This window comes from Phyllobates terribilis, unplaced genomic scaffold, assembly GCF_046119375.1.
Source record: "Phyllobates terribilis strain yellow unplaced genomic scaffold, ASM4611937v1 Scaffold_11__3_contigs__length_659146591, whole genome shotgun sequence".
NCBI lineage: Eukaryota > Metazoa > Chordata > Amphibia > Anura > Dendrobatidae > Phyllobates > Phyllobates terribilis.
Window position 1 is genome coordinate 306,079,223 of NW_027362771.1, and position 27,027 is coordinate 306,106,249.

General features: G+C 42.6%; 1 protein-coding gene across 1 annotated transcript in view; it reads left to right on the forward strand.

The window, feature by feature from the left end:
• Positions 1–27,027, forward strand: part of LOC141165106 (uncharacterized) — a 196,685-nt gene that overhangs the window by 30,324 nt on the left and 139,334 nt on the right. The window contains exons 4-5 of the mRNA XM_073650747.1: positions 3,399–3,509; positions 8,756–8,945. Of these exons, the coding sequence (XP_073506848.1) occupies positions 3,399–3,509; positions 8,756–8,945 (301 nt within the window). The remainder of the gene's footprint in view (positions 1–3,398; positions 3,510–8,755; positions 8,946–27,027) is intronic.

Consider the following 27,027-nt stretch of genomic DNA (forward strand, 5'->3'; position numbering starts at 1 on the left):
AATTAATGGAATGTGGAAGAAAAACATGAACATTTAACTTTTTTCACAAAAATATTACTTTAGACCCCAATTTTTTTATTTTCACAAGGGTATCAGGAAAAAATGGACCCCAAAATTTGTTGTGTAATTCCTCCTTAGCACGCCGATACCCCATATGTGGGGAAAAACCACTGTTTGGGCACACAGCAGGGTTCGGAAGGGAAGGAGCACCATTTGACTTTTTGAATGTAAAATTTGCTTAAATAATTAGCGGACGCCATGTTGCGTTTGGGGAGCCCCTGATGTGCGTTTCCATTTTGGAAACTAGACCCCTCAGGGAACTTATCTAGATGTGTGGTGAGCACCTTAAACCCCCAGGTGCTTCACAGAAGTTTATAACATTGAGCCGTAAAAATGCAATTTTCACATTTTTCCCACAAAAATGTTTTGTCAGCCTCCAATTTTGCATTTTCATAAGGGTAACAGGAGAAATTGCACCATGCAATTTGTTGTGAAATTTCTCCTGAGTAAGCCGATACCTCATATGTGGGGGAAAACCACTGTTTGGGTGCATGGCAGGGAACGGGAGAGAAGGAGCGCCATTTGACTTTCTGAATGTAAAATTTGCTTGAAAAATTAGCGGACGCCATTTTGCGTTTGGAGAGCCCTTGATGTGCCTAAACAGTGGAAACTCCACACAAGTGACACCATTTTGGAAACTATACCCCTCAAGGGTTTTATCAAGGGGTATAGTGAACATTTTGAACCCAGAGGTACGACACAGAATTTGATAACATTAGGTCATCATATTGAATAAGTTTTCATTAGTCTTGAGCGCAAGTGCTCACTACTTGAGTTTACATCGGGTACTCAGGTATGCACCAAGTATTGCGGGTGTTCAATTGACATGCTTAGGGGGAGACTCGAGCATGTCACTCGAGCACCCACGATACTCGGTGCATACCAGAGCACCTGATGCAAACTCAAGTAGTGATCACTTGCGCTAAGCACTAGTTGTTATATTGTCGTCATTTTTTTTCTTTACTTTTGAGAAAATCCCAACCCTAACCCCAACCCTAATACAACCCCAACCCTAACCCTAGCACAACCCTAACCCTAGTACAACCCTAGCCCAACCCTAACCCTATCCCAACCCTAACCCTAGCACAACCCTAACCCTAGCACAACTCCAACCCTAGCACAACACTAACCCTAGCACAACCCTAACCCTAGCACAACCCTAACCCTAGCACAACCCTAATCCTAGCACAACCCTAACTCTAACCGTAGCACAACCCTAACCCTAGAGTTTATTTTTTATGCTGTTCCTCGTGCGGTATAAGTTATTAGACAACTTTATTCTTCGGGTCGGTACGATTACAGCGATACCAGATTGATATTGGGTTTTTATGATTGACAGCTGTCACACACTAAAAAACCATTTGTTTTGCAAAGACTAGTGTTTGCATCGCCATATTTTGAGAGCTATAATTTTTCCATATTTCGGCCGACAGAGTCATGTGATGGCTTGTTTTTTGCGGGACAAGTTGACATTTTTATTGGTACCATTATTGGGCACGTGACATTTTTTATCACTTTATCAAGAATTGTTTTTTGTTTTTGTTTTTTAGCCATTCTGCGTAAAATTGATAAGGCAGCTTTATTCTTCGGGTCAGTACGTTTACAGCGGTATCACATTTATATTGTTTTTTTATGTTTTGGACGTTTTTTTTATAGAAAAAATATTTTTTTTTGTATCGCATTATTCTGTGAGGTATAACTTTTTTATTTTTCAGCTGATGGAGCTGTATGGAAGCTTGTTTTTTTGCGGGACAAGATGACGTTTTCAGCAGTACCATTTTTATTTATATTCATCTTTTTATCGCGTTTTATTCCATTTTTTGTTTGGCGGTATGATAATAAAGCATAGTTTTTTGCTTAGTTTTTTTTTTTTGTTACTGTCTTCACTAAAGGAGTTAACTAGTGGGACAGTTTTATAGGTCAGATCGTTCCGGACGTGGCGATACCAAATATGTGTACTTTTATTGTTTGTTTTTTTTCATAATAATATTTATTTATGGGTACAGTATATTTTTATTTTTTTGGATTATTATTTTTTTAAATATTTTTTAATTTTTTTATTTTTTATCACTTTCTGACACTTTTCTTATTTTTACACTTTGTCCCACTATGGGACTTTCACTTTTTGCAGTCTGATCGCCTGTATTGCATAGGGATGCAGCAGCATCCCTGTGCTATACAGCCTGTCAGCGCTGCTCAGGGAAAAGTTACTTTGATCGCGCACTGCGCATGATCAAAGTAACTTCCTGCTGTCTGGTGAAAGGGATGTCGGCATGACAACATTGGGTCACCATGACAACCACTGGGACCTGACAGAGGCAGCGTGGGACACCGGAGAAGAGGTGAGTAAGCAGCGCTTACCTCCCCTTGCCACTGGAATGCTGCAATCGACTTCGATCGCAGAATTTTGGGGGTTAATGTGCAGGGAGCTATGCGGGACCGCTCCTTGCACATAGTACCAGGTGTCAGCTGTGACAATCAGCTGACACCCGGTGGCGATCGCCCCGCACTGCTTCTGTGTGGGCGCGATCACATTTGCAGTAATAGTACATCCCTGGCCAAATAGGCCCAGGTCACCATGATGTACTATTACCACAAATGTCAGAAAAGGGTTAAAAGTTATCACCCACTGGACTCATATGGAGGCAAATACCATGAATTTAAATGGATAAAATGCAAGTTCTACTGAATCTTTCCCACAGAAATATGCAACAATTTGTTTAGCTCCTCCTGCTCTATAACATCCTACCTGCAGATCAGATGCTATTATTTCAACATGACAGGTTCCCTTTAAGGTTAGACAAACGTTAGATCAGACAATAAAAGACCACTCACCTTTAGTAGACATCAGAAGCAAAAACCTTTCCTGGTTTCAGACCAAGTAATAATGATGATACAAACCCTGTCTCACTTTCTAACTGAATGGAACATGTTTTGATTTCTCTGCTTTGTCTGGAAAATTTTCTGCCTGCTTGATCTAAAAAAATTGCAAATGAATATAAATGTATTGGCCTGTCTATTCTTTTCATATGTCTGCAGAACGTGAGTTGCCTGTTTGTTTAAACTTGTGCAGCCCCTCCATTATCTTCATTGTTTTGGATACTTTCCTGTCTCTCACTACAATTCCAAAGCTAACTTCAAACAAAACGGTTTGATGAACAAATGAAAGAAAAATTACTACCCCTGAAATATAGTTCCCCCAAACTCTTTTGATTCAACATCTAGCTCTAAATTCACCCATGTTCTCTGAGTCCTGACAATCGATTCAGCTTCCCATTAATGTTGTTCTTTTTTAATAGCGAGACTTACCACTAAAATCATTTTTATTAAATCTTTAGAATTCTTCAGCTGGACTTATCTCTCAATGAATTGACTGAATTGAAGGCTACCAGTTTTCATCACTTTCACAATCTCCTGGAACTCAATGCCTCCTGTAACGTCCTCCACAGGTGTGAACTATTTCTAGATAACATGATTGCTCTGTACATACAATTCATCTTTACAGTCCTATGGAATAAAATGCTTATTTTCATGCACAAGGAAAGTAACATTATGCAATTTTTTATTGGGAATAATTCTCTACCTATGTCATATACATGCATGGCATTCATACTTAGTTAGCAGACGTAATGTTCTCAAAAAACTTGGAAACCATCCCAACCTATCCAGAAAAGCTAAAGCAAATGCTTATGATAAATAAAAATGTCAGTACAACGGCCTATAGTTATATTTAAAGTTACGGTTTCTAAACCTTTAAGATCAAGAAATACTCTTTGTAATTATATGTTCTCTATGCTTATTTATACATTTATATATATTATTTATACATTCCAAACGGACTTCTCTCTTTATATGGTGGATGGTAGGAGGCTTTAAAGGATAACTCCAGCTCATCGATCATCTTCCTCACTTATGTGTGCATTTTATACACTCAGTTTTGTCATATATATTTTATGATTTTGAATGTATGGTCATTTTATAGCGCTATGATAACTTTGGACATGCACAAAATGTTATAAAATATTATAAAAATAATATCATATTTTATATAGAAAATACCTATCCAAACATGTTATATTATAAAGACTTCACAATTTTCAGTCTGTTGAACTATAAATCATGTACCAAGAATTGCAATATTTACCGTAAGTTCTATTTTGGAGCCTTAACCACTTAAATGAGTATTCCTGCTGTAGACATTTAAATGCTTTTGGTGGTGGATAGAAATATTAGCAAAAGCACTCTCATGTGATGATACCTTGCCTACTTAACTGTTTCATTAGTTTTTTTCTGTATTAACTATTCTGTGGGAGCTGACAAGACTGGCTAGCACTCCTTCACCTCACTCAGGCTTAGGTGTCCATGACCCTGTGATTTTCCCACTAGTCGTCCATACTAGCATCACTTTTGATAGATAATAACTACTGCATACTACCCTACAAAACCTGCCATTTTAAAGGTTCTCTGACCTGGTCATCAGCATATCATAATTTGGCCTTTGGCAAAGCCACCCAGATCCTTGCATTTACTGCCTCCATTTACTTTTAGGAAATTACTATTCCCTTACTGACTAATATCTCAGGTGTCATTAGTTGATGTACAATTTGGCATTCAGGTAAGTGATGAAAAAGGAATATTTTATTCAATAAATGCAATCCAGAATGAGAAAATGTTTCAGTCCAAACACTGGACCTTCATCAGTTCACTAAAAAAGACATACATGTATATAGAATAAGGCAAAATAAAACAAATTAAATAAGCATGATGTCAAAGAAAAATTTGTATGATACAATTGTCGTACAAAACACATAACCTCATATGTCCCAAATATCTATCAAAATTAGAGGAAAAAAGGCGAAAAAAAATAAAAGAAAAAAAAAAGGAAAAAAAGGGGGAGGCCTCTCCCCCTTTTTTTCCTTGTTTTCTTTTTCTCCATTTTTTCATTTTCTCTTTTTTTTTACATATAATTTTGACATATTTGGGACATATGAGTATGTGTTTTGTTCGACAATTGTATCACACAAATTTTTGTTTCACATGATGCTTATTGTATTTTGCCTTATTGTATATATGTGGCGCCCTGCTGCGCATTGGTGCCACAGAACCCAGAAGGGTGCATGGATGGACTTCTCCACAAGAGGCCCTCACACATTCACACACCTCCACCCTACCACCTCAGACCACCAGAGGGAGCCCGTTAGGGATTTATATAGGGAGGGTGGAGCCAGGCAGCTCAGTTTAGTTGGAGAGAGTTCCTGCTCAGACACAGAGAGGGACAGAGCTCAGAGTTGAGCTGAGAGCATGCTGACGCTCAGAGAGCAGCAAAGAGGCTGCATGCTGGCTGCCGTGCTTAGGCGAGCCAAGGCCTACAGCACAAGTGAAAGCCTAGTGAGGGCCTGAGTGTGGCCGAAGGCAAGAGGAGAAGGAAGAAGTAGTGAGGGGGTAGTGGAGCATACCAGGCTCACCCCGATATATATACCGGACACCAGGTCCGCGCCTACAGGGACCCTTAATGCCCAGTAGGAACCACCGGAACCCCTGGAGGACTACAGGTCCCAGGTTCACCAAACGCTGACTACAGTACCAGGGCTAGGAGTCACGGAGGCCCCAGCGTCCAGTGAGAGTGTTCTCCAAAAGAGAAGGCCCTACGACCAGGTCAGCAGGTGCAAGAGAGAGAGACAGTAACCAAGCTAGGCCTAGCTCCAGGCAGGTCAGAAGCTTAGAGAGTAAAGCCATGGATCAGGAGGCCCTATACCCGCTCACTGGGAAGAGTCCAAAAGTGCACCCTTCGCCCGGAGTACCCTGGACCGTGCCTGCAGCATCATCAGTAAAGGTACTGAAGCTTACCCCCGTGTGAGTGTCCTGCCGTCTCTCCCCTGCACCACCATTTATTCCTACACTGCCCTGGAGCTTGCTCTACCTATGGAGAGCCACACCACCCCTGCTGCCGTAATGCCAGCTCCAGAGGACTGCTCCGCAGTGGCAGCTCCCTTTAGCCGCAATCCACAGGTGGCGTCACGAACACTTATATTCCCCTACAAATCTATCCCCCTTTTTACTGACCGCCCTGGGTCACGGACCGGGCCAGCTACCGTGATATCCCCCAACAAGCAACCAGAGGCCCGGCTGCCGAGTACCCTGCGGCCCAGGGGGCGCGTCATATACATACCGTATTTTCCGGCATATAAGACTACTTTTTAACCCCTGAAAATCTTCTCAAAAGTCAGGAGTCGTCTTGTACGCCGGGTGTCATCTTATAGGGCGTATACCCTTATAGGCCGAATGTTGGGGGAGGAGGGGGTATATATGATGTGTGGGGTGTGGGGGGAGTTGTAGCCGCGGAGGAGCGGGGCACAGGAGGCAGCAGCCGCTTGCTGCAGCCTACACTGTCCCCGCTGCTAAAGAAAATTAATATTCACTGCTCCCCACGCCTATGGGGCGTGGGGAGCACTGAATATTCATGCTCCTTAATAGCGGCACACAGTGTAGCCGCAGCGCAGCTCCTGCTGCTGCTGGAATCACCTGTGCCCGCTGTTATAGGGCCTGAATATTCAACCTCTCTCCACGCCCATGGGCGTGGGGAGGGGTGAATATTCATGCCCTTTAACAGCGGGCACACTCGATCGCCCAGCAGCAGCAGGAGCCGCGCTGCGGCTACGCTGTGTGCCGGCTATTAAGGAGCATGAAGTCACTGCTCCCCGCACACACAGTCCTAGCGTGGGGAGCAGTGACTTCTGGCAGCTGATCTCTCCTTGTGAGCCGCGCATGGTAGGGACGCCATGCGCGGCTCATATAGAGATCAGTGCGGGCAGGCAGGACGCAGCGCTGGAGGAGAGAAGAAAGGTGAGTAGGAGTGTTTATTTTTTTTTTTATGTGCAGCATGATGGGGATTAGGGGGACCATGCATACCAAAATAAGGATGAGGGGGCATACATAACAGGATAAAGATGAGGGGGCCATACATACCAGGATAAGGATGAGGGGCCATACATACCAGGATAAGGATGAGGGGTGCCATGTATACCAGGATAGGGATGAGGGGTGCCATGCATACCAGGACAGGGATGAGGGGGGCCATGCATACCAGGACAGGGATGAGACGTGTTATGCATACCAGGATAGGGATTAGGGGTGCCATGCATACCAGGATAGGGATGACGGGTGCCATGCATACCATGATAGGGATCAGGGGTGCCATGCATACCAGGATAAGGATGAGGGGTGCCATGCATACCAGGACAGGGATGAGGGGTGCCATGCATACCAAGATAGGGATGAGGGGTGCCATGCATACCAGGATAAGGATGAGGAGTGCTATGCATTCCAGGATGGAGGGTTTCCATGCATACCAGGATGGAGGGATGCCAGGCAAACCAGGATGGGGATGGGGACCACGTATAAAAGGAAGGGGGGGCATATATACCAGCATGGGTGGATATTGACAGAATTGGGGGACATTACCCCTATACCAGTGTCAGCAGAAGACACCCTTCCCCTTAAAAGTGCATCGTGAACACATTTTTTGCTTAATTTTTTTTTGCTATTTTCCTCCTCTAAAACCTAGGTGCGTCTTTTGGTCCGGCATGTCTTATAGTCGGAAAAATACGGTATTTATGGTAATTTATAATCCCTCCCTGTCTCCAAGACTATCAGAGCGGTAGCACATCCCTCTGGCCCGCCCTTGTATCCTATTACTGGTACCTCCTTCTCTGCCTCTCTGATCTTGCTCCTGAGGACTGCAGTGACGAGGTGAGGGGGCGCCTAACCGGGAAAGTGTAAGTGAAGCAAGCTGCAGGTGTCCGGGACGCCCGGGGTATGGAAAAAAAGGGAAAGAGCGGTGCTGTGCCCAGAAAAACACGCCTTTCACTCGTCTGGCCCTCCCTTGCATTACCTCCTTCTCTGCCTCTCAGATCTCGCTCCTGAGGACTGCAGTGAAGCGGCGCAGGCGCGCATGTGCGAGATCTGAGAGGCAGAGAAGGAGGTAATACAAGGGCAGGCCAGACGAGTGAAAGAGGCGTGTTTTTCTGGGCACAGCACCACTCTTTCTCTTTTTTGAGAAGCAGGGGCAGGCAGGGAGAGCTGACCAATCCAAGCAGGATTTGTATACAACAACCAGCCAATCGCCGGTAAGGTTCATCACTTTACCATATTGAAATCAAATCTGATTTTTTTTTAAATTTTTACCGTATGTGCGTTAGAAGAGGGGTAGTCTTATACGGCGAGTATATCCCAAACTCTATATTTTAACTGGAAAAGTTGGGGGTCGTCTTATACACCCAGTCGTCTTATACTCCGGAAAATACGGTATATGTCTTTTTCAGTGAACTGATCAAGGCCCACTGTTTGGACCAAAACTTTTTATCATTTTTGATTGCAATTATTAAATACAATATTCCTTTTTCATCACTTACCTGAGTAATAAGTTCTATATCTACTATGTTAAGGGACAGGATCCTACTTGTGCACCAACTGACCAGAAGTGCCGTTCTCCTTTACTGACATTGACAGGTGCCATTGACACAAGATTATCTATTTCATTCACGTCAACTGTCCTAGTTTTTTTTTGTTATTGATGATCTTTGTAGATAATACTATACATTAAGCATTCATGACCAGAGTAATTTATTCAGCTTTTAAACACTGGAATAAGTAATGCCCATGCATTGTCTAATTACCTGTGTTCTGTATTTTGTAGTCTTTCTGGGATTGCCATGCTTCCTAATCTACTTGCTCTGGATATAAGTTACAATGCAATTGAAGAAATGCAACTATTGAAAGCCTGTACCCATCTTGCATATCTGAATGTATCTCACAACAAAATTAAAAGTATTAAGGAGCTTCCATCACTTGCAAACCTCACCGAATTGCACTTAAACTCAAATAAGGTAATATGGAAGTCGCAATAAAACATGTATCATGTATAAATACATGTGTATAGTATTGTGCAAAAGTTTTAGGAAGGCATGGAAAAAAATTCTGCAAAGTAAGTGCTATAAAATATAAGTGTGTTAATAATTTATTTTATCAATTAAAATTCAAAGGCAATGAACAAAAGAGAAATCTAAATCAATTCAATACTTGGTGTGACAAATTCTTCTAGGTACACTTGCACACAATTTATGAAGATTCCAGACATCTCAGAGAACTAACCCCAGATCTTCAGTAGATATAGGCTTGCACAAATCCTTTTATCTCTCAATGTTGAGATCAGGGCTCTGTGAGGGCCATATCATCACATCCAAGACTCCTTTTTCCTCTTTACGATGAAGATAAGTCTTAGAGACATTGGCTGTATATTTGGGGTCATTGTCCTGCTGCAGAATAAATTTGGTGCTAATGAGATATTCCCTGATGGTATTGAATTGAATAATGGGTAAGTATCTGCCTGTAATCCCCAACTTCATTTGCTGAAATGCAGCCTCAAACATGCAAGGAACCTCCACCATGCTTCACTGTTGCCTGCAGCATTATTGTACCATGCTCCAGCCCTTTGGCGAACAAACTACTTTCTGTTACAGCCAAATATTTCACATTTTGACTCATCAGTCTAGAACACAAGCTGCCAAGGTATGGTTTTTGGCTGCAATTTTTCCATGAAGAACAATTGTTTATTTTTATCTATTATACTTGATTACAGGTGCATCTCACTAAATTAGAATATCATCAAAAAGTTAATTTATTTCAGTTCTTCAATACAAAAAGTGAAACTCATATATTATATAGAGTCATTACAGAGTGCTCTATTTCAAGTGTTTACTTCTGTTAATGTTGATGATTATGGCTTACAGCCAATGAAAACACAAAAGTCATTATCACAGTAAATTAAAATAATTAACAAAAAACACCTGCAAAGGCTTCCTAAGCTTTTAAAAAGGTCAATTAGTCTGTTTGAAATGTTGAGAAATGCTTATCCATCATGCAATACCATGAGGGAGATAGATGCTCAAGTAGGTGGGAAGGTTCACTCAACTGTTTGGCCATATAAAAGGTGTACCAAGCACCTGTGCTTGGTTTTTACAAGATTGTATTTCTTTTTTATTTCATTTTGTGCTCACAGACACCTTTAAATAAATGGATCTCATAAAACTATTGAGGCTACTGCATTTACTCTGAATATTCATTTCAAAATGACTTTGTAATCCGATTCCTGATATTAAAATTTGTATTTTTTGAGTCCAGGTATAGAATTAAACAGCTCATGAGTCTCATATGTACAGTCTTAGTCTGATATTGTGAAGCAGTTAAGTCTGTTTATAAGGGAAGTTACAGTAAAAAAAAGTTAAAGAGAAAAAATATATAGCCATGGAATCCTCCTGAGTTGGAAATGACAGGAGAATTTACTCCCCATTCCAAGGCTGTACTTTTAAGGGCATTTTGTCAGCATAGGTGCCTCCTTTCAAACTATTAAAAACCATTGGCTAATTGTTCGACATGACTTCAGTGCTACAGTCAGGGTTTCCAACCTCCTAAAAAAACTTTTTCTGAACTCAAATTTTTTTACCACCTTTGACACGCCCCCTAAAGACCAAGCCTCCTAAAGATCACGCCCCTAAAGACCACACCCCCTAAAGAACATGCCCCAAAATGACCAGAAAAGGAGCCAGATGAGATACTTAGAATTACATTACAGGACCGGAGGGGGTAAAATTCACTAACGGTGCATTTTTCTGCCGGATGCTATGGACGGCAGAGAAAAGCATCGGGTTTTTACGGACTGTCCATAAATTTACGGACGGTTGGCAACCATGGAAACAGGCAGTATCATCTCCCGAGATCTCGATCTGCGCATGCTCCGGCAGCCATTTTACTGAAGCACAGCGCAGGGCTATGTCAGGACTATGTACAAGATAGGGAACCTCACCTCCGCTCACCGCCTACTTCTGAGGACGGGGCCGCAGCATCGCCCTGCTGAACTCGCCCAGCTCCCACCACCACCACTACCGCCTTGAATCACTGACACTTCTGAGGACGGGGCCGAAGCATCGTCCCGCTACCGCCACAGCCGCCACCAACCTCCTGTGTCTGGGACCCCGATCCGACGCTGCCCCCCAGGTAAAATAACGTAACTTCTCATTATAAGACGCACCCCCTTTTTCCTCCCAAATTTGGGGGAAAAAAGTGCGTCTTATAATTCTAAAAATACGGTTGATAGATAGACTTTTTACAACTTAAAGAAGCACTCCAATCAAAGTATTTATCCTCTTAATATATTGCAATCATCAAATTACTGTATATAGCACTATGTACTTACAATTGCTCATTTTGCCCTTCTACCCAATTAATTCTTCTGTTTTCCATTAGGTCTAAGACATCACGGGATTAATAACTGACTAGCTGAATCCTTCTAAGTGCAATGTAGAAACAGGAGGTAAATTTTCCTTGTATTAGTCATAAGTTACTGCAAAAGTCCCTGGCAGGGGGAGGAGGGAGCAGCTGGGTCAGGAGTTAAAGATGGGAATGATAAATGCAGGGACAAGAGACTTTTTGTTTCTACATAGAGAAGAGAAAAGAGAAGAATAAGCTGGGTAGAAAGGCAAAATGAGAAATTGTAAGAACACAGTGCTATATAATATGATGATTGCAATATATTAACCCCTTTCTGACATTGTCAGTAATAGTACGTCCCTGTGCCTTGGGCTTATTGGACCAGGTACGTAATATTACGCACAATGTGATCATGCCCGCACAGAAGCTGTGCAGTGCGATCGCCACCGGGTGTCAGCAGACTCTCACAGTTGACACCCGGTACTATGTGCCAGAAGCGGTCCTGCACCACTCCCGACACATTAACCCCCAAAATGCTGCGATCGAAGTCGATTGCAGCATTTCCGGGCAGGCAGCGGTAAGAGAGCCCCTCTTACCTTGTATCCAGGGTCCCGCGCTGTGTGCGCTAAGTCCCGATCATTGCCATGGTGACCCGATGTCATCATGATTACATCCGGGTCACCAGGCATCAGCCCCTTAGATAGATGGTGCTCAGTGAACGGTCTATCTATCTTGTGTCTTCAGGGGCTGACAGCTATGCAAGCGATCAGCCTGCAAAAAATGAAAGTCCCATAGTGGGACAAAGTGTAAAATTTAAAATCAGTGTCAGAAAGTGAAAAAAAAAATAAAAAAAATTGTAAAAATTTAAAAACAAATTAAAAAATAATCCCAAAAAATAAAAATATACTGTACACATAAATAAATGTTATCATGAAAAATAACAAAACAAACCAATAAAAGTACACATATTTGGAGTTGCTGCTTCTGGAACGACCTGACCTATAAAATTGTCCCACTAGTTAACCCATTTAGTGAACACGGTAAAAAATAAAAATAAAAAACGAAGAAAAAAACGATGCTTTATCATCATACCGCCAAACAAAAATGGAATAAAATATGATCAAAAAGACGAATGTAAATAAAAATGGTACCGCTGAATACGTCATCTTGTCCCGCAAAAAATAAGCCACCATACAGCTCCATCAGCCCAAAAAAAAATAGAAAAGTTATAGCTCTCAGAATAAAGCAATACAAAAAATTTTTTTTGCTCTATAAAATAGTTTTTATTGTGTAAAAGCGCAAAAACATAAAAAAACGATATAAATGTGGTATTGCTGTAAACATACTGACCCAAAAAGTAAAGCTGCCTTATCAATTTTATCACACGCAGAACGGCATAAAAAAAAACAAAAAAAACAATTCCTAAATTGTTAGTTTTTGTTTATTCTGCCTCCCAAAAATCGGAATAGAAAGCGATCAAAAAATGTCATTTGCCCGAAAATGGTACGAATAAAAACGTCAACTTGTCCCACAAAAAACAAGCCCTTACATGACTCTGTCAGCCGAAATATGGAAAAATGATTGCAAAACTAGTCTTTGCAAAAAAAAGCGTGTTTTAGTGTGTGACAGCTGCCAAACATAAAAACCTGATATGAATCTGGTATCAATGTAATCGCACCGATCCAAAGAATAAAGTCGTCTAATCACTTATACCGCATGAGGAACGGCGTTAAAAAATAAACTCTAAGGTTAAGGTTGTGTTAGGGTTAGGGATGTGCTAGGATTGTGCTAGGGTTAGGGTTGTGCTAGAGTTAGGGTTAGGGTTGTGCTAGGGTTAGTGTTGTGTTAGGGTTATGGTTAGGATTGTGCTAGGGTTAGGGCTGGAGTTGTGCTAGGGTTATGGTTAGGGTTGTGCTAGGGTTAGGGTTGTGCTAGGGTTGTGCTAGGGTTAGGGTTGTGCTAGGGTTAGGATTTTGCTAGAGTTAGCGTTATGGTTTTGTTAGGGTTATGGTTAGGAATGTTCTAGGGTTAGGGTTTGTGCCAGGGTTAGGGTTGGGGTTGTACTAGGGTTGGGATTAGGGTTGTGTTGGGGTTGGGATTTTTTCAAAAGTAAATAAAAAAAATGATAATGATATGGTGACTAGTGTTGAGCGCAATTGCTCGTTACTTGAGTTTCCGCCCCATATGTTTCGCGGCTGTTTTACAGTCAAAACATCCTCGCTGAAATCGCCTGCCATGCACGAGCGTTCCCACATGTTTTTTTTTGGGTGTCTAACAACCATGAAACATATGGGGCGGGGACTTGAGCATGTAACTGTCACTTGAGCACCCGCGATACATTGTGCATACCTGAGTACCCGATGCAAACTCAAGTAGCGAGTACTTGCGCTCAAGACTAATGACAACTTATTCAATATGATGACCTAATGATATCAAATTCTGTGTTCGTACTTCTGGGTTCAAAATGTTCACTATACCGCTTGATAAAATCCTTGAGGGGTCTAGTTTACTAAATGGGGTCACTTGTGGGGTGTTTCCACTGTTTATGCACATCAGGGTCTCTCCAAACGCAACATGATGTCCGCTCTCGAATCCAGCCAATTTTGCGTTCAAAAAGTTTTGCAGTGCTTCTTCCCTTCTGAACCCTGCCGTGCGCCCAAACAGTGTATTTTCCCCACATATGGGGTATCGGCGTACTCAGGAGAAATTGAACAACAGGTTTTGGGGTTCATTTTCTCCTCTTACCACTGTGAAAATAAAAAAATTGGGGCTAAAACATCATTTTTGTGGAAAAAGTTTGATTTTTTTATTTTCACGGCTCTACGTTATAAACTTCTGTGAAGCACCTGGGGGTTCAGGGTGCTCACCACATATCTAGATAAGTTCCCTGAGGGGTCTAGTTTCCAAAATGGTGTCACTTGTGGGGGGTTTCCACTGTTTAGGCACATCAGGGGCTCCCCAAATACGACATGGCCTCAGCTAATTATTCAAGCAGATTTTACAATGAAAAAGTCAAATGGTGCTCCTACCCTTCCGAACTCTGCTGTGTGCCAAGCAGTGGTTTTTCCCCACATATGGGATATCGACTTGCTCAGGAGAAATTGAACAACAAATGTTATGGTGCAATTTCTCCTGTTACCCTTATGAAAATGCAAAATTGGAGGCTGCAAAATTTTTTGTGGGAAAAATGTGAAAATTTTATTTTTATGGCTCAATGTTATAAACTTCTCTGAAGCACCTGGGGGTTCATGGTGCTCACCACACATCTAGATAAGTTCACTGAGTAGTGTAGTTTACAAAATGGTGTCACTTGTGGGGGATTTCCACTGTTCAGGCACATCAGGGGCTCCCCAAACGCAACATGATGTCTGCTAATTATTCAAGCAAATTTTACATTCAAAAAGTCAAATGGCGCTGCTTCCCTTCTGAACCCTGCCGTGTGCCCAAACAGTGATTTCCCCCCACATATGGGGAATTGGTGTGCTCAGAAGAAATTGCACAGCAAATTTTGGGATTCATTTTTTCCTGTTACCCTTGCAAAAATAAAAAAAAATGGGTCTAAAGTAACATTTTTGTGAAAAAAGTTAAATGTTCATGTTTTCTTCACATTCCAAATATTCCTGTGAAGCACCTGAAGGGTTAATAAACTTCTTTAATGTGGTTTTGAGCACCTTAAGGGGTGCAGTTTTTAGAATGGTGTCACTTTTGGGTATTTTCTGTAATAAAGGCCTGTCAAAGACACTTTAAATGTGATGTGGTCCCTAAAACAATGGTTTTGTACATTTTGTTGGAAAAATGAGAAATCGCTGGTCCACTTTTAACCCTTATAACTTCTTAGCAAAAAAAATTTTGGTTCCAAAATTGTGCTGATGTAAAGCAGACATGTGGGAAATGTTATTTATCTTTAATATCTTTCTGATTTAAGAACATATAAAAACAGCAAACTGTCCCGCAAAAACAAGCCTTAATATGGCTCATTCGCAAAAAAAGGAAAAAGTTACAGCTCTCAGAATATGATGATGCAAAAACAAATCAATTTTTTTTAAATAGTGTTTTTAGTGTGTAAAAGTAGCAAAGCATAAAAAAAGATAACGACATATGGGGCATCACCACTTCCAGGAGAAATTGCTCAATAAGTTATGGGGTCCAGTTTCACCTATTAACCCTTTACAACAAATAAAAGAATTACAATTTTTACCACTAAAATGTTATATTTCCATGTCCCAATATTATAAAATTCTGTGAGGCACTTGTGAGTTCAAAATACTCACTAAACCCCAATATGAATTCCTTAAGTAGTGAAGTTTCCAATATGGGGTCACTCATGGGGGTTTCTGCTGTTCTGGCACCTCGGGGGTTCGGCTAATGGCACCCACAATCTATTTAAATGGAATCTGCAATCTAAAAGCCAAGTAGCTGTTATGATCTGCAACATAAACTAGGGAAAGAAGGGCATTGTAGCGGGCGACCTGTTCCTTGTGAACAGACCCGCCTTCGTCCTCGGCTAGTCTGAACGGAGACCTATAGAGAAAGGGAGGGGTCCCTAAAAGAACTAAGGACTGGGACAAAAAATGGGACACCTCCTAACAGAAGTTGTTGCAGAGCAAAAGATAAACTGACAAAAGTACTAGAGGTCCAAAGGACCAAGCAAACTAGAGATAGGCACAAAAGCACCTGGCTAGAAAAACAGTCTAAACAACACTGAAGTCCAGCAAGGCCAGAAGGGCGGAGCTGGAATATATAGGAAAATGGTCACGTGACCGCAAAACACAAGATAGAAACAAAACCAAACAGGAGGGTTCTAACAGTACCCCCTCTTTTATGAGGATCCTCCAGATCCTCCAGGCCCAGGCCTATCCGAAAATCTCCTGTGGAAAGCTCTGACAAGTCTAGGGGCAGAGACATCATCCGCCTTAACCCAGGAGTTATCCTCGGGACCGAAACCTTTCCAAGCGACGAGATACTGCAATCTCCCTCTATGCTCTCTGGAATTCAGGATACGAGAAATTTCATATTTGCCGTCTTCCACCACCGGAGGAACTGTGACAGTGGCCTCCCTATCCGATACATCAGCCTTTTTTAACAAGGAAACATGAAACACAGGATTAATCTTCCAGGAGGAGGGAACCTCCAACCTAACAGCAGACTAGTTAACCACCTGAAGCACCTTAAATGGCCCCACAAACTTCGGACCCAATTTTTTAGAGGGAATCCTCAACCGCAGATTCTTTGAGGACAACCAAACCATGTCACCCACAGTAAACAAAACCTCTTTACGTTTCCTGTTAAAATACTTCTTGAACTTTTTGTTAGCCTCTTGAAGGTTACAACGTACATTAGTCCAAACTCTCTCCAAATCACTGGAAAAATTCTCCTCCTCCGGCACCGCCGACCCCAATTTGGAGAACGAACCAAAAGACGGATGTCTCCCAGTACAACAAAAGAAAGGAGAACACCCAGCAGAGGAGGATGTATGGTTGTTAAGAGCAATTTCTGTGAGTGGCAGAAACTCAGACCACCCCTCTTGATTGTCTGCCACAAAGCAACGTAAAAACTGTTCAACATCCTGGTTCTTTCTTTCAGTCTGTCCATTAGACTCAGGATGATAACCAGACGAAAATGACAAATGGACTTCCAACCTGTCACAAAAAACACGCCAAAAGCGAGCCACAAACTGAGGTCCCCTATGAGAAACAATGTCAGTGGGAACGCCATGGAGCCTGACAATTTCCTTAACAAACGCCTTAGCGAGTGTCTTAGCGCAGAGTAGCTTAATGAATGGAACCAAATGACACATCTTGCTAAAATGATCCACGACCACCCAGATGACAGTGAAACCCTCGGACACAGGAAGGTCGGTAATAAAATCCATTGCCAGATGCGTCCAAGGCGCACTAGGAACCTCCAGAGGGCAAAGCAACCCCGCAGCAGGGGTATGGGAAGCCTTTGACCTAGCACACACCGTACATTGACGCACCCACTTGTTGACTTCCTTCTGCCACCCAGGCCACCAAAAACTGCGACTGATAAGTCTTTAGTCTCCGAAATTCCTGGATGACCTGCCAACCGAGACTCATGATACTCCACAAAAAAATCTCTCCTAGAGGTTCTAGGCTCAAGCAACCTCCCATGAGGAGTGTTATATGGGGCATCCTCTTGGGCTTTCAGAATCCCTTCTTCCAAAACGGAGTCCAATGCTGCTACCACAACAACTTCCTGTAAAATGCTCTCCTCTTCCTCGGTACCAACCATGGGAGAAAAGCTGCGAGATAAAGCATCGGCTTTAACATTCTTAGTACCAGGGATATAGGTAACAGAAAAATTAAACCGAGAAAAAAAAAGTGCCCACCTAGCTTGACGGGCATTCAAGCGTTTGGCAGCATCCAGATAGATCAAATTCTTATGATCTGTGAAAACCTGAACAGGAAATTTAGCACCTTCCATGAAATGACGCCAATGTTCAAATGCAAGTTTAATAGCCAGCAATTCCCGATTACCAACATCGTAATTAAGTTTGGTTTCTGAAATTTTTTTCGAAAAAAAAGCACAGGGATGTGCATCCTTGTTCTCCTGAGACAAAACTGCACCGACCCCCACCGAAGAAGCATCAACCTCGACCAAAAAAGGCTTGGTCTCATCAGGCTGCATAAGGATAGGGGCAGAACTGAACCTCTCCTTGAGATACACAAAAGCTTCAATGGCCTCAGTAGTCCACTGGACCGTATTCGCACCTTTCCTGGTGAGATCGGTCAGCGGCTTAACAATTATAGAAAAATTCTTAATGAATTTCCTGTAATAATTGGCGAAACCCAAAAATCTCTGTATTGATTTAAAACCAATAGGCCTAGGCCATTCCTGCACAGCCTGAACTTTCACCGGGTCCACCTCAAAGCCTTCGCTGGAGATAATGTAGCCCGAAAAACTAATTCTCTGCACAGCGAACTCACATTTCTCCAGCTTAGCAAAAAGTGAATTATCACTCAATAACTGCAACACCTCACGTACGCTCTGCCAATGGGACTCCAGATCTGGTGAATAAATCAGAATGTCATCCAAATACACAACCACACTCTTGCCAATCAAAGGTCTCGGGATGTCATCAATAAGGTTCTGAAAAAACGCGGGAGCATTGGTAAGACCGAAGGGCATCACCAGAATCTCAAAATGTCCTACCGGAGTGTTAAAAGCAGTTTTCCATTCATCACCCTCCTTCATTCGTAACAAATTGTATGCCCCCCGGAGATCAATTTTAGAGAACCACTTGGCCCCTACTAACTGTAAACACAAGCAGGTGTAGTGCTATAGAAATATAAAACTTAACATTTATTATCACTGAATAAAATATATGCAATATACAAGGACCTAAAAAAACACAGATATACTGTCTGTGATATTAGATAGCCAAAATACTTCCATGTATTGTTGCGTCCAAAGATATAAATATATGTCATATAAGCATATTGTATCTCCGACGCCACCAAGAAAGTGTGGCAGAAAGAAAATGATGGAGCCTACAGGACACTATACAACTTATTGTGTCTCAGAATGTGAGAACGCAGAAACATTAACCCAATCAATGGTAACCATTTAAACTTTGCTATATATAGAAATGGAACATCCTCACCAATTTTGATATCCGTTCCTGCTCTCAGACTTCAAAGATAGCTCCATATAATGGGGGCAGACCAAGTCTCATTGGGTCACCAACCCATCACAACATACCGCTCCCGACGTGTTTCTTTGCCTTAGCTAGTCATCAGGGGAAAAAAAAAAGAAGACATGTGGTATGCACGCTGCCCACAATCGTGCAGCTCATTCACCAGACAGCGCCATTTGACACTCTGATAAGTCCTCTTTTAAATCCTGGTCGCGCTATACTCGCGATCGTGTCACTTCCGGTTCCGGTCAGCTGACATCCGGTATGTGGAACGCAGATGCCGGCCGTGACACGCAAGCGTCACATCCGGTGTGCGCATCGCAAACAGGGAAAACCGCACACCACGGAGCGACGATTAAAGGGGCATACAAGGTAACCAACTGACATCTTGTTTTGGATGGTGACATGAAGCCCTCCCATCCATAAGTACCCCAGGCCAGGGCAAATGTCCAAGTTAAACAATAACTGACACCCATCCAGGCACATACCGTATGTACCGCGGTATATACTAACCGCGTATATTCTGCCCCAATGGTTTATGAGCTGGAAATACCTCATAGGTCAAAACCGCACAGTGGTGCCACGGCCCAAGGTCGAGAGCGCACTTAAAGCCCAAACATAAATTATTATGAAAATAAAAATGGAAATCAAGGAAAAAAGGGGGTATGAAGAAATGTGGAAAAATATGAAGAGATATGGGGGGACCGCACCTCACAGAATTAGAGGGAGAGAAATGAAGGGGGCCAAGGGACCTATAAAAAGCCCTATTGAGCAACTGAAACAAAATCACCCTACCTGGCAGTGGAGGTTGGCACCCTAAAACCTGCGCAGATGGCGCCCCCACTCCTCGACGGCTGTCCCTACACTCCTTTCCCTAATTCACCCTACACTTATAGGAAGGACCTATAAGACAGCTGTTCATTGAGGCCGTGAGGAGCCATTGTCCGCAGCCTAAAGATCCACTTCGTCTCCCTTTGCAGAATCAGTTTGTCCCAGTCACCCCCTCTTGGCGGGACCATTACTTTGTCAATTCCCATGAATCGTATCATATCCCTACTATTCGGGTGGGCGTTGTTTACATGTTTTGCCAGGGGGGTGTCTCTTTTCAGGATGATATCCCTTTGATGTTCCCCCACTCTTCTCCTCAATTCCCTCCTTGTTTTCCCCACATATTCCATTCCACAGACACATTTGGCCATATAAATGATTCCTTTGGATCTACAGTTGATAAAATGTTTGACAACAAATGTTTTCCCGGTGACGTTACTTGTGAAGTCTTTTCCTTGTATGATAACTTTACAAGATACACATCCGCTGCATCTAAAGCAGCCATTAATAGAACTTCTCAACCAGTTGTTCCCCAGATGGCCCATATAGTGACTATGGACCAATCTGTCCCTGAGGGATCTACCCCTTTTATAGGTAATCATGGGTCTTGAATCGACCACGTCACCAATGTCCTCATCCATTAGTAGAATCGGCCAATGTTTTTGTAGTATCCTACGGACTGTATATGACTGATTGGAGAAGGTAGTGATGAATCTGCAGAAGGTATTATCCTTATCCAGATTCGGGGATGGATGTAGCAAGGAGGAGCGGTCCCTGACCAAAATCTCTTCATAAGCCTCAACTACTACCTTCTTTGGATAACCCCTCTCATAAAATCTTTGACAGAGATCGGTAGCCTGGGCTTTAAAACTGGCATCGTCCGAACAGTTCCTCTGGACCCTCATGAATTGCCCCTTCGGTATACCCCTCTTGAGGGGGACTGGATTGTTGCTTTCCCATCTGAGGAAGGAGTTCGAGGCAGTCGTTTTCCTATAGGTGCTAGTTCCTATCACTCCATCCCTCCCTATCCGTATCAGAATGTCAAGGAAGGGCAACTCATGGGGGCCAAACTCAAAAGTAAAATGTAGGTTGAGGTCGTTGTGATTAAGCTCTTCCACAAAGTCTCCAAAGGATGTTTTGTCCCCCTGCCACAGTACTAAAACATCGTCAATATAACGAACCCATAGTAAAATGTTTTCGCCACCCTCAATGGGGATGTCTCCAAATACAATGGTTTCCTCCCACCAACCCAGGTATAGGTTGGCATACGATGGGGCACAGGGGCTCCCCATCGCAGTACCCCTGAGTTGGTGGAAGTATTTTCCACCAAAGAGGAACACATTTTTAGTCAAGCAAAACTGAAGAGCCTCCATTACAAAGCGATTGTGTCGCTCAAATTGTTTGCCTCTCCCCATAAGGAAAAAGCGTATCGCCTCCAAACCCCTATCATGAGGTATTGAGGAGTATAATGACTCGACATCGATGCTCGCTAGAGTCACGTCTTTATCGACCGTCATACCTTCCAGTTTACGGAGCAGGTCATTGGTATCCCCGATAAATGAGTTCAAGCTTAAGACAAAAGGTTTAAGTACCTTCTCCAAGTATATTCCTAAATTTTGGGTCAGATTGTTTACCCCCGATATAATGGGGCGTCCCTTAAGTGGATTCAGGCCCTTGTGTACCTTTGGTAAACTATAGAAAGTAGACATAACTGGATGGACTGGACAAACAAAGTCTCTCTCCTGTTTGTTTAGGATGCCATCCCTCATAGCCCCATTCGCCAGTTCCTCCAGCTCTTGAGAGAATCTCCTCGTGGGGTCCGCATTTAAGGTGCTATAACACTCCTTGACATTTAGTATTACACTGCACATTGAGTGATAATCACTGGTATTCATGATCACCACATTACCCCCTTTGTCCGATGGTTTTATGGTGATGTGTTGATCATCTTCCAGTGACCTCAGTGCTTGCATCTCACAGCGGGTAAAGTTATGTCTAGAGCGTCCGGGATCATTCTCCAAATCTCTCAAGTCCTTAGTTACTATATTTAAGAATACGTCAATGGGACTCAAATCACTCTGTGGGGGTGGCATTTTAGTGCTCTTCAGTTTCAGATTGGTGAATGGACCATTACCCTCAAGGTTGGGATCAACATCACCAAGGTGAAAAAGGGTTCTAATATCGGGTAGGAGTTCTTCACGAACCCCCAATTCTGCACATGCCTGTTTATCAATCTTAATGAAGTGCTTGCGCCACTTCAACTTGCGCACAAATAAATTTACATCCTTTATGACCTCAAAGGAGTTATAATCTGTTGTCGGTACAAAAGTCAGGCCCCTACCCAAGACCTCCAACTCCAAGGAAGTGAGGCTCCTCGAGGATAGGTTTATGATTTGAGGATTCATAATGTCGGTGTGGGGTTGCTCAGATTGAGGCGATTGCGTAGTGGATAACCCTCCTCTAAAAAATGGGTCCTAGGGGGGGATCTCCTGTTACTATTAGTTCTACCACGGATCCTTCCACCTCCTCTTCCCCTCTGTCTACCACGATGTGATTTAGATCTGACCTCTGACTCAGATAGATCAGTGTCAGTGGACGAAATGTCTGTGTCCGGGTATCTTGGACTCCTACTACAGAGAAAGTTGTAAGCCTTATTTTCCTTGAAATCTTGTAAATCTTTAATAAAGAATTTATGCTTCCGTTCCTTCAGGTGATATTGAAATCTTTCTATTGTGTTCTGGAGTAACGTTTCCTTAGCATTAAATTTAGGTTCTAAAGAGAATTTTTTTGTTAATTCCACTTGTGTTCTCAATGATTCATTCAAAGCGGCTAGTGTAATTCTCTCCTCATCTAAAAGCAATTTCATAAACCTCAGGGAACTCGCGGTCGCCTCCTTTTCCCAGAGGCCCAGTAGGGTCTGACTCTTGTACCGAAATGAAGGAAACAATGTGATCCGAAGGTTCCTCGGGACGATGCCTGCCCTTAAGTAGTTATCAAGTGTTTGTACCTCCCACCAAGATGTAATCTGCTGTTTATAAATTTTAGTTAATTCTCTAAACGCAGCCGAAAAAGTGGGGGTATATTTTTTTTGGGCAAAAGTACGCTCAGAAAAAACCTCTTTGGCCTCAGTGGCCCACTGGCTGGTGTCTATTCCTACTGACAGAAATCCAGCTATACCACTTATAATTCAATTATCAAAATGCAGCAGCAGGGGTTTTAGAAATAACTACACAAATAGATAAATGTAAACACAAGCAGGTGTAGTGCTATAGAAATATAAAACTTAACATTTATTATCACTGAATAAAATATATGCAATATACAAGGACCTAAAAAAACACAGATATACTGTCTGTGATATTAGATAGCCAAAATACTTCCATGTATTGTTGCGTCCAAAGATATAAATATATGTCATATAAGCATATTGTATCTCCGACGCCACCAAGAAAGTGTGGCAGAAAGAAAATGATGGAGCCTACAGGACACTATACAACTTATTGTGTCTCAGAATGTGAGAACGCAGAAACATTAACCCAATCAATGGTAACCATTTAAACTTTGCTATATATAGAAATGGAACATCCTCACCAATTTTGATATCCGTTCCTGCTCTCAGACTTCAAAGATAGCTCCAAATAATGGGGGCAGACCAAGTCTCATTGGGTCACCAACCCATCACAAAATACCGCTCCCGACGCGTTTCTTTGCCTTAGCTAGTCATCAGGGGAAAAAAAAAGAGAAGACATGCGGTATGCACGCTGCCCACAATCGCGCAGCTCATTCACCAGACAGCGCCATTTGACACTCTGATAAGTCCTCTTTTAAATCCTGGTCGCGCTATACACGCGATCGTGTCACTTCCGGTTCCGGTCAGCTGACATCCGGTATGTGGAACGTAGATGCCGGCCGTGACACGCAAGCGTCACATCCGGTGTGCGCATCGCAAACAGGGAAAACCGCACACCACGGAGCGACGATTAAAGGGGCATACAAGGTAACCAACTGACATCTTGTGTTGGATGGTGGCATGAAGCCCTCCCATCCATAAGTACCCCAGGCCAGGGCAAATGTCCAAGTTAAACAATAACTGACACCCATCCAGGCACATACCGTATGTACCGCGGTATATACTAACCGCGTATATTCTGCCCCAATGGTTTATGAGCTGGAAATACCTCATAGGTCAAAACCGCACAGTGGTGCCACGGCCCAAGGTCGAGAGCGCACTTAAAGCCCAAACATAAATTATTATGAAAATAAAAATGGAAATCAAGGAAAAAAGGGGGTATGAAGAAATGTGGAAAAATATGAAGAGATATGGGGGGACCGCACCTCACAGAATTAGAGGGAGAGAAATGGTTAAACAAGTCCGGAATTAACGGCAATGGGTAGGAATTGCGTACGGTAATCTTATTAATTTCATGAAAGTCCAGACAAGGACGTAAACCACCGTCTTTTTTTTTTAACAAAGAAAAATCCAACGGCCCCAGGCGACTTAGAAGGTCTAATGTGACCAGCAGCCAAGCTCGTCTGTATGTATTCCTCCAAGGCCTTTCTTTCAGGGATAGTCAGATTAAATAAGCGACTCTTGGGAAGAGTAGCTCCAGGAACAAACTCAATGGTGCAATCATAGTCCCTATGAAGAGGTAAAACTAGCGACTCCTCCTCTGAAAAAACCTTCCAAAAATCCTGAATAGGTACAGGTAATTCCCCTTTTTCCACAGCCGCAATGCGACCATTACAACATTTATCATAGCACTTAGGACTCCAAGACTTAATCTCATTAGTAGACCAGTCCAGTAAAGGATTGTGCAGTTTTAACCAAGGCAAACCTAAAACGACTGGAGAGGGTAAATTATTTAATACCACCAAATCCAAATTTTCTTGGTGAATGCCATTGATAGTGAGAGGAAATGCAGCAACCTTGTGAGTAATACATTTCAAAGGAGTGTTATCAATTGCAATCACAGAAATAGGTGATGACAAAGGTTTGGATTCCAATTTAAGTTTTTCCAAAAACCCCTTATCAATCACATTAAGTGTTGGACCACAATCCACAAATACCTGAAATTCAATCAAATCTTCCTGCAATGAGGTACTCCCTGAAAGAAATACAAGCAATACGGGCGTAACTCACCTTTTTTTTTTCTTTACTTAAACGAAGCTCACAGTTCTTAATCAAATGGTCAGATTTACCACAATAAAAACACAATCCCTTGGAAAACCTGCGGTCTCTTTCCTGAGAGCGGAGTGACATCGCCCCAACCTCCATCGGTTCTCCGCCGTCCGAGCAGACCCTCTGGGAACTAGGAGCTGCCATTGCAGGAATCTTTTTATCATAAACCCTGGCACGCAGTCTCCTGTCCACACGTATAGCTAATTGCATGGCTTCTTGCAAGGTTTCAGGTGCAGGAAATGCAATCAGCAGATCCTTAACCCTTTCACTTAGACCAGCAAGAAAAAAACATTTTAACGCCGAATCATTCCATTTCACTTCTGAGGACCACCTTCTGAAGTGTGTACAATAATTTTCAACATCACCTGACTCCTGATTCAAACGTCTCAGTTCTGTCTCAGCAGATGAGACTCGATCAGGATCGTCATACAATAGCCCCATAGCAGAAAAAAAATCCTCCACTGACCTAAAACACGGATCATTAGGTTGGAGAGAAAAGGCCCACCCCTGTGGTTCCTTGTGCAAAAGGGACATGATAAACCCAATGCGCTGTGATTCATTCCCAGAGGACTTTGGTCTCAAACGAAAATATAATAAACAAGCATTTTTAAAGGAAAAAAAAATCTTGTTGTTTACCATCAAAAATATCAGGGAGTCCTACCTTCGGTTCCACAAAATGCGCTCCAGGACAGCTACTCAAGTGTTGCCGGAGCTCGGACACCTCCAGAGACAATCCCTGCAGGCGTTGAGCCAAATCTTGAACAGAAACCATACTGATCCCCGGATTTCTTTCCTTAAAGTTTTTTTTTGTTTGGGCTGGACTTACTGTTATGATCTGCAACATAAACTAGGGAAAGAAGGGGAGAGCTGTCCCTACAGTAAGACTAAGCTGAGTCCCTACGTTGTAGCGGGCGACCTGTTCCTTGGGAATAGACCCGCCTTCGTCCTCGGCTAGTCTGAACGGAGACCTATAGAGAAAGGGAGGGGTCCCTAAAAGAGCTAAGGACTGGGCCAAAAAATGGGACACTTCCTAACAGAAGTTGTTGCAGAGCAAAAGATAAACTGACAAAAGTACTAGAGGTCCAAAGGACCAAGCAAACTAGAGATAGATAGGCACAAAAGCACCTGGCTAGAAAGACAGTCTAAACAATACTGAAGTCCAGCAAGGCCAGAAGGGCAGAGCTGGAATATATAGGAAAATGGTCACGTGACCGCAAAACACAAGATAGAAACAAAAACAAACAGGAGGGTTCTAACAGTAGCGCTCCTTCCCATCAGATTCCTGCCTTGTGCTCAAACAGTGTACTACCACATATGGAGTACTGCCGCATTCAGTAAAAATTGCATGACAAATTATGGGGTCCATTTTCTCCGATTAACCCTCATGGACATTATAAATTTGGTGCTAAAACAGTATTTTATTGTAAAAAGTACAATGCTTACTTTTCACATCTAAATGTTATAACAGTTTGTGAATCACCTGCAGGTTAAAATGCTCTGTACACCCCTACATGAATTCTTTGGGGGATCTAGTTTCCAAAATGATGGTATTCTTAACTTACAGTTAGGTCCATATATATTTGGACAGAGACAACATTTTTCTAATTTTGGTTCTAGACATTACCACAATGAATTTTAAACAAAACAATTCAGATGCAGTTGAAGTTCAGACTTTCAGCTTTCATTTGAGGGTATCCACATTAAAATTGGATGAAGGGTTTAGGAGTTTCTGCTCCTTAACATGTGCCACCCTGTTTTTAAAGGGACCTAAAGTAATTGGACAATTGACTCCCAGGCTATTTCATGGACAGGTGTGGGCAATCCCTTCGTTATGTCATTCTCAATTAAGCAGATAAGAGGCCTGGAGTTGATTTGAGGTGTGGTGCTTGCATTTGGAAGGTTTTGCTGTGAAGTATGTAACGGGCCCGGGGGGTGGAACCTTTGTGCTACGGCGCAAGAAGGGACCCACAGGGGCATAACTAAGTATCAACCCGGACCGACCCTGGTCGTATGGCGGCTAATGACTCTGTGACCAGTG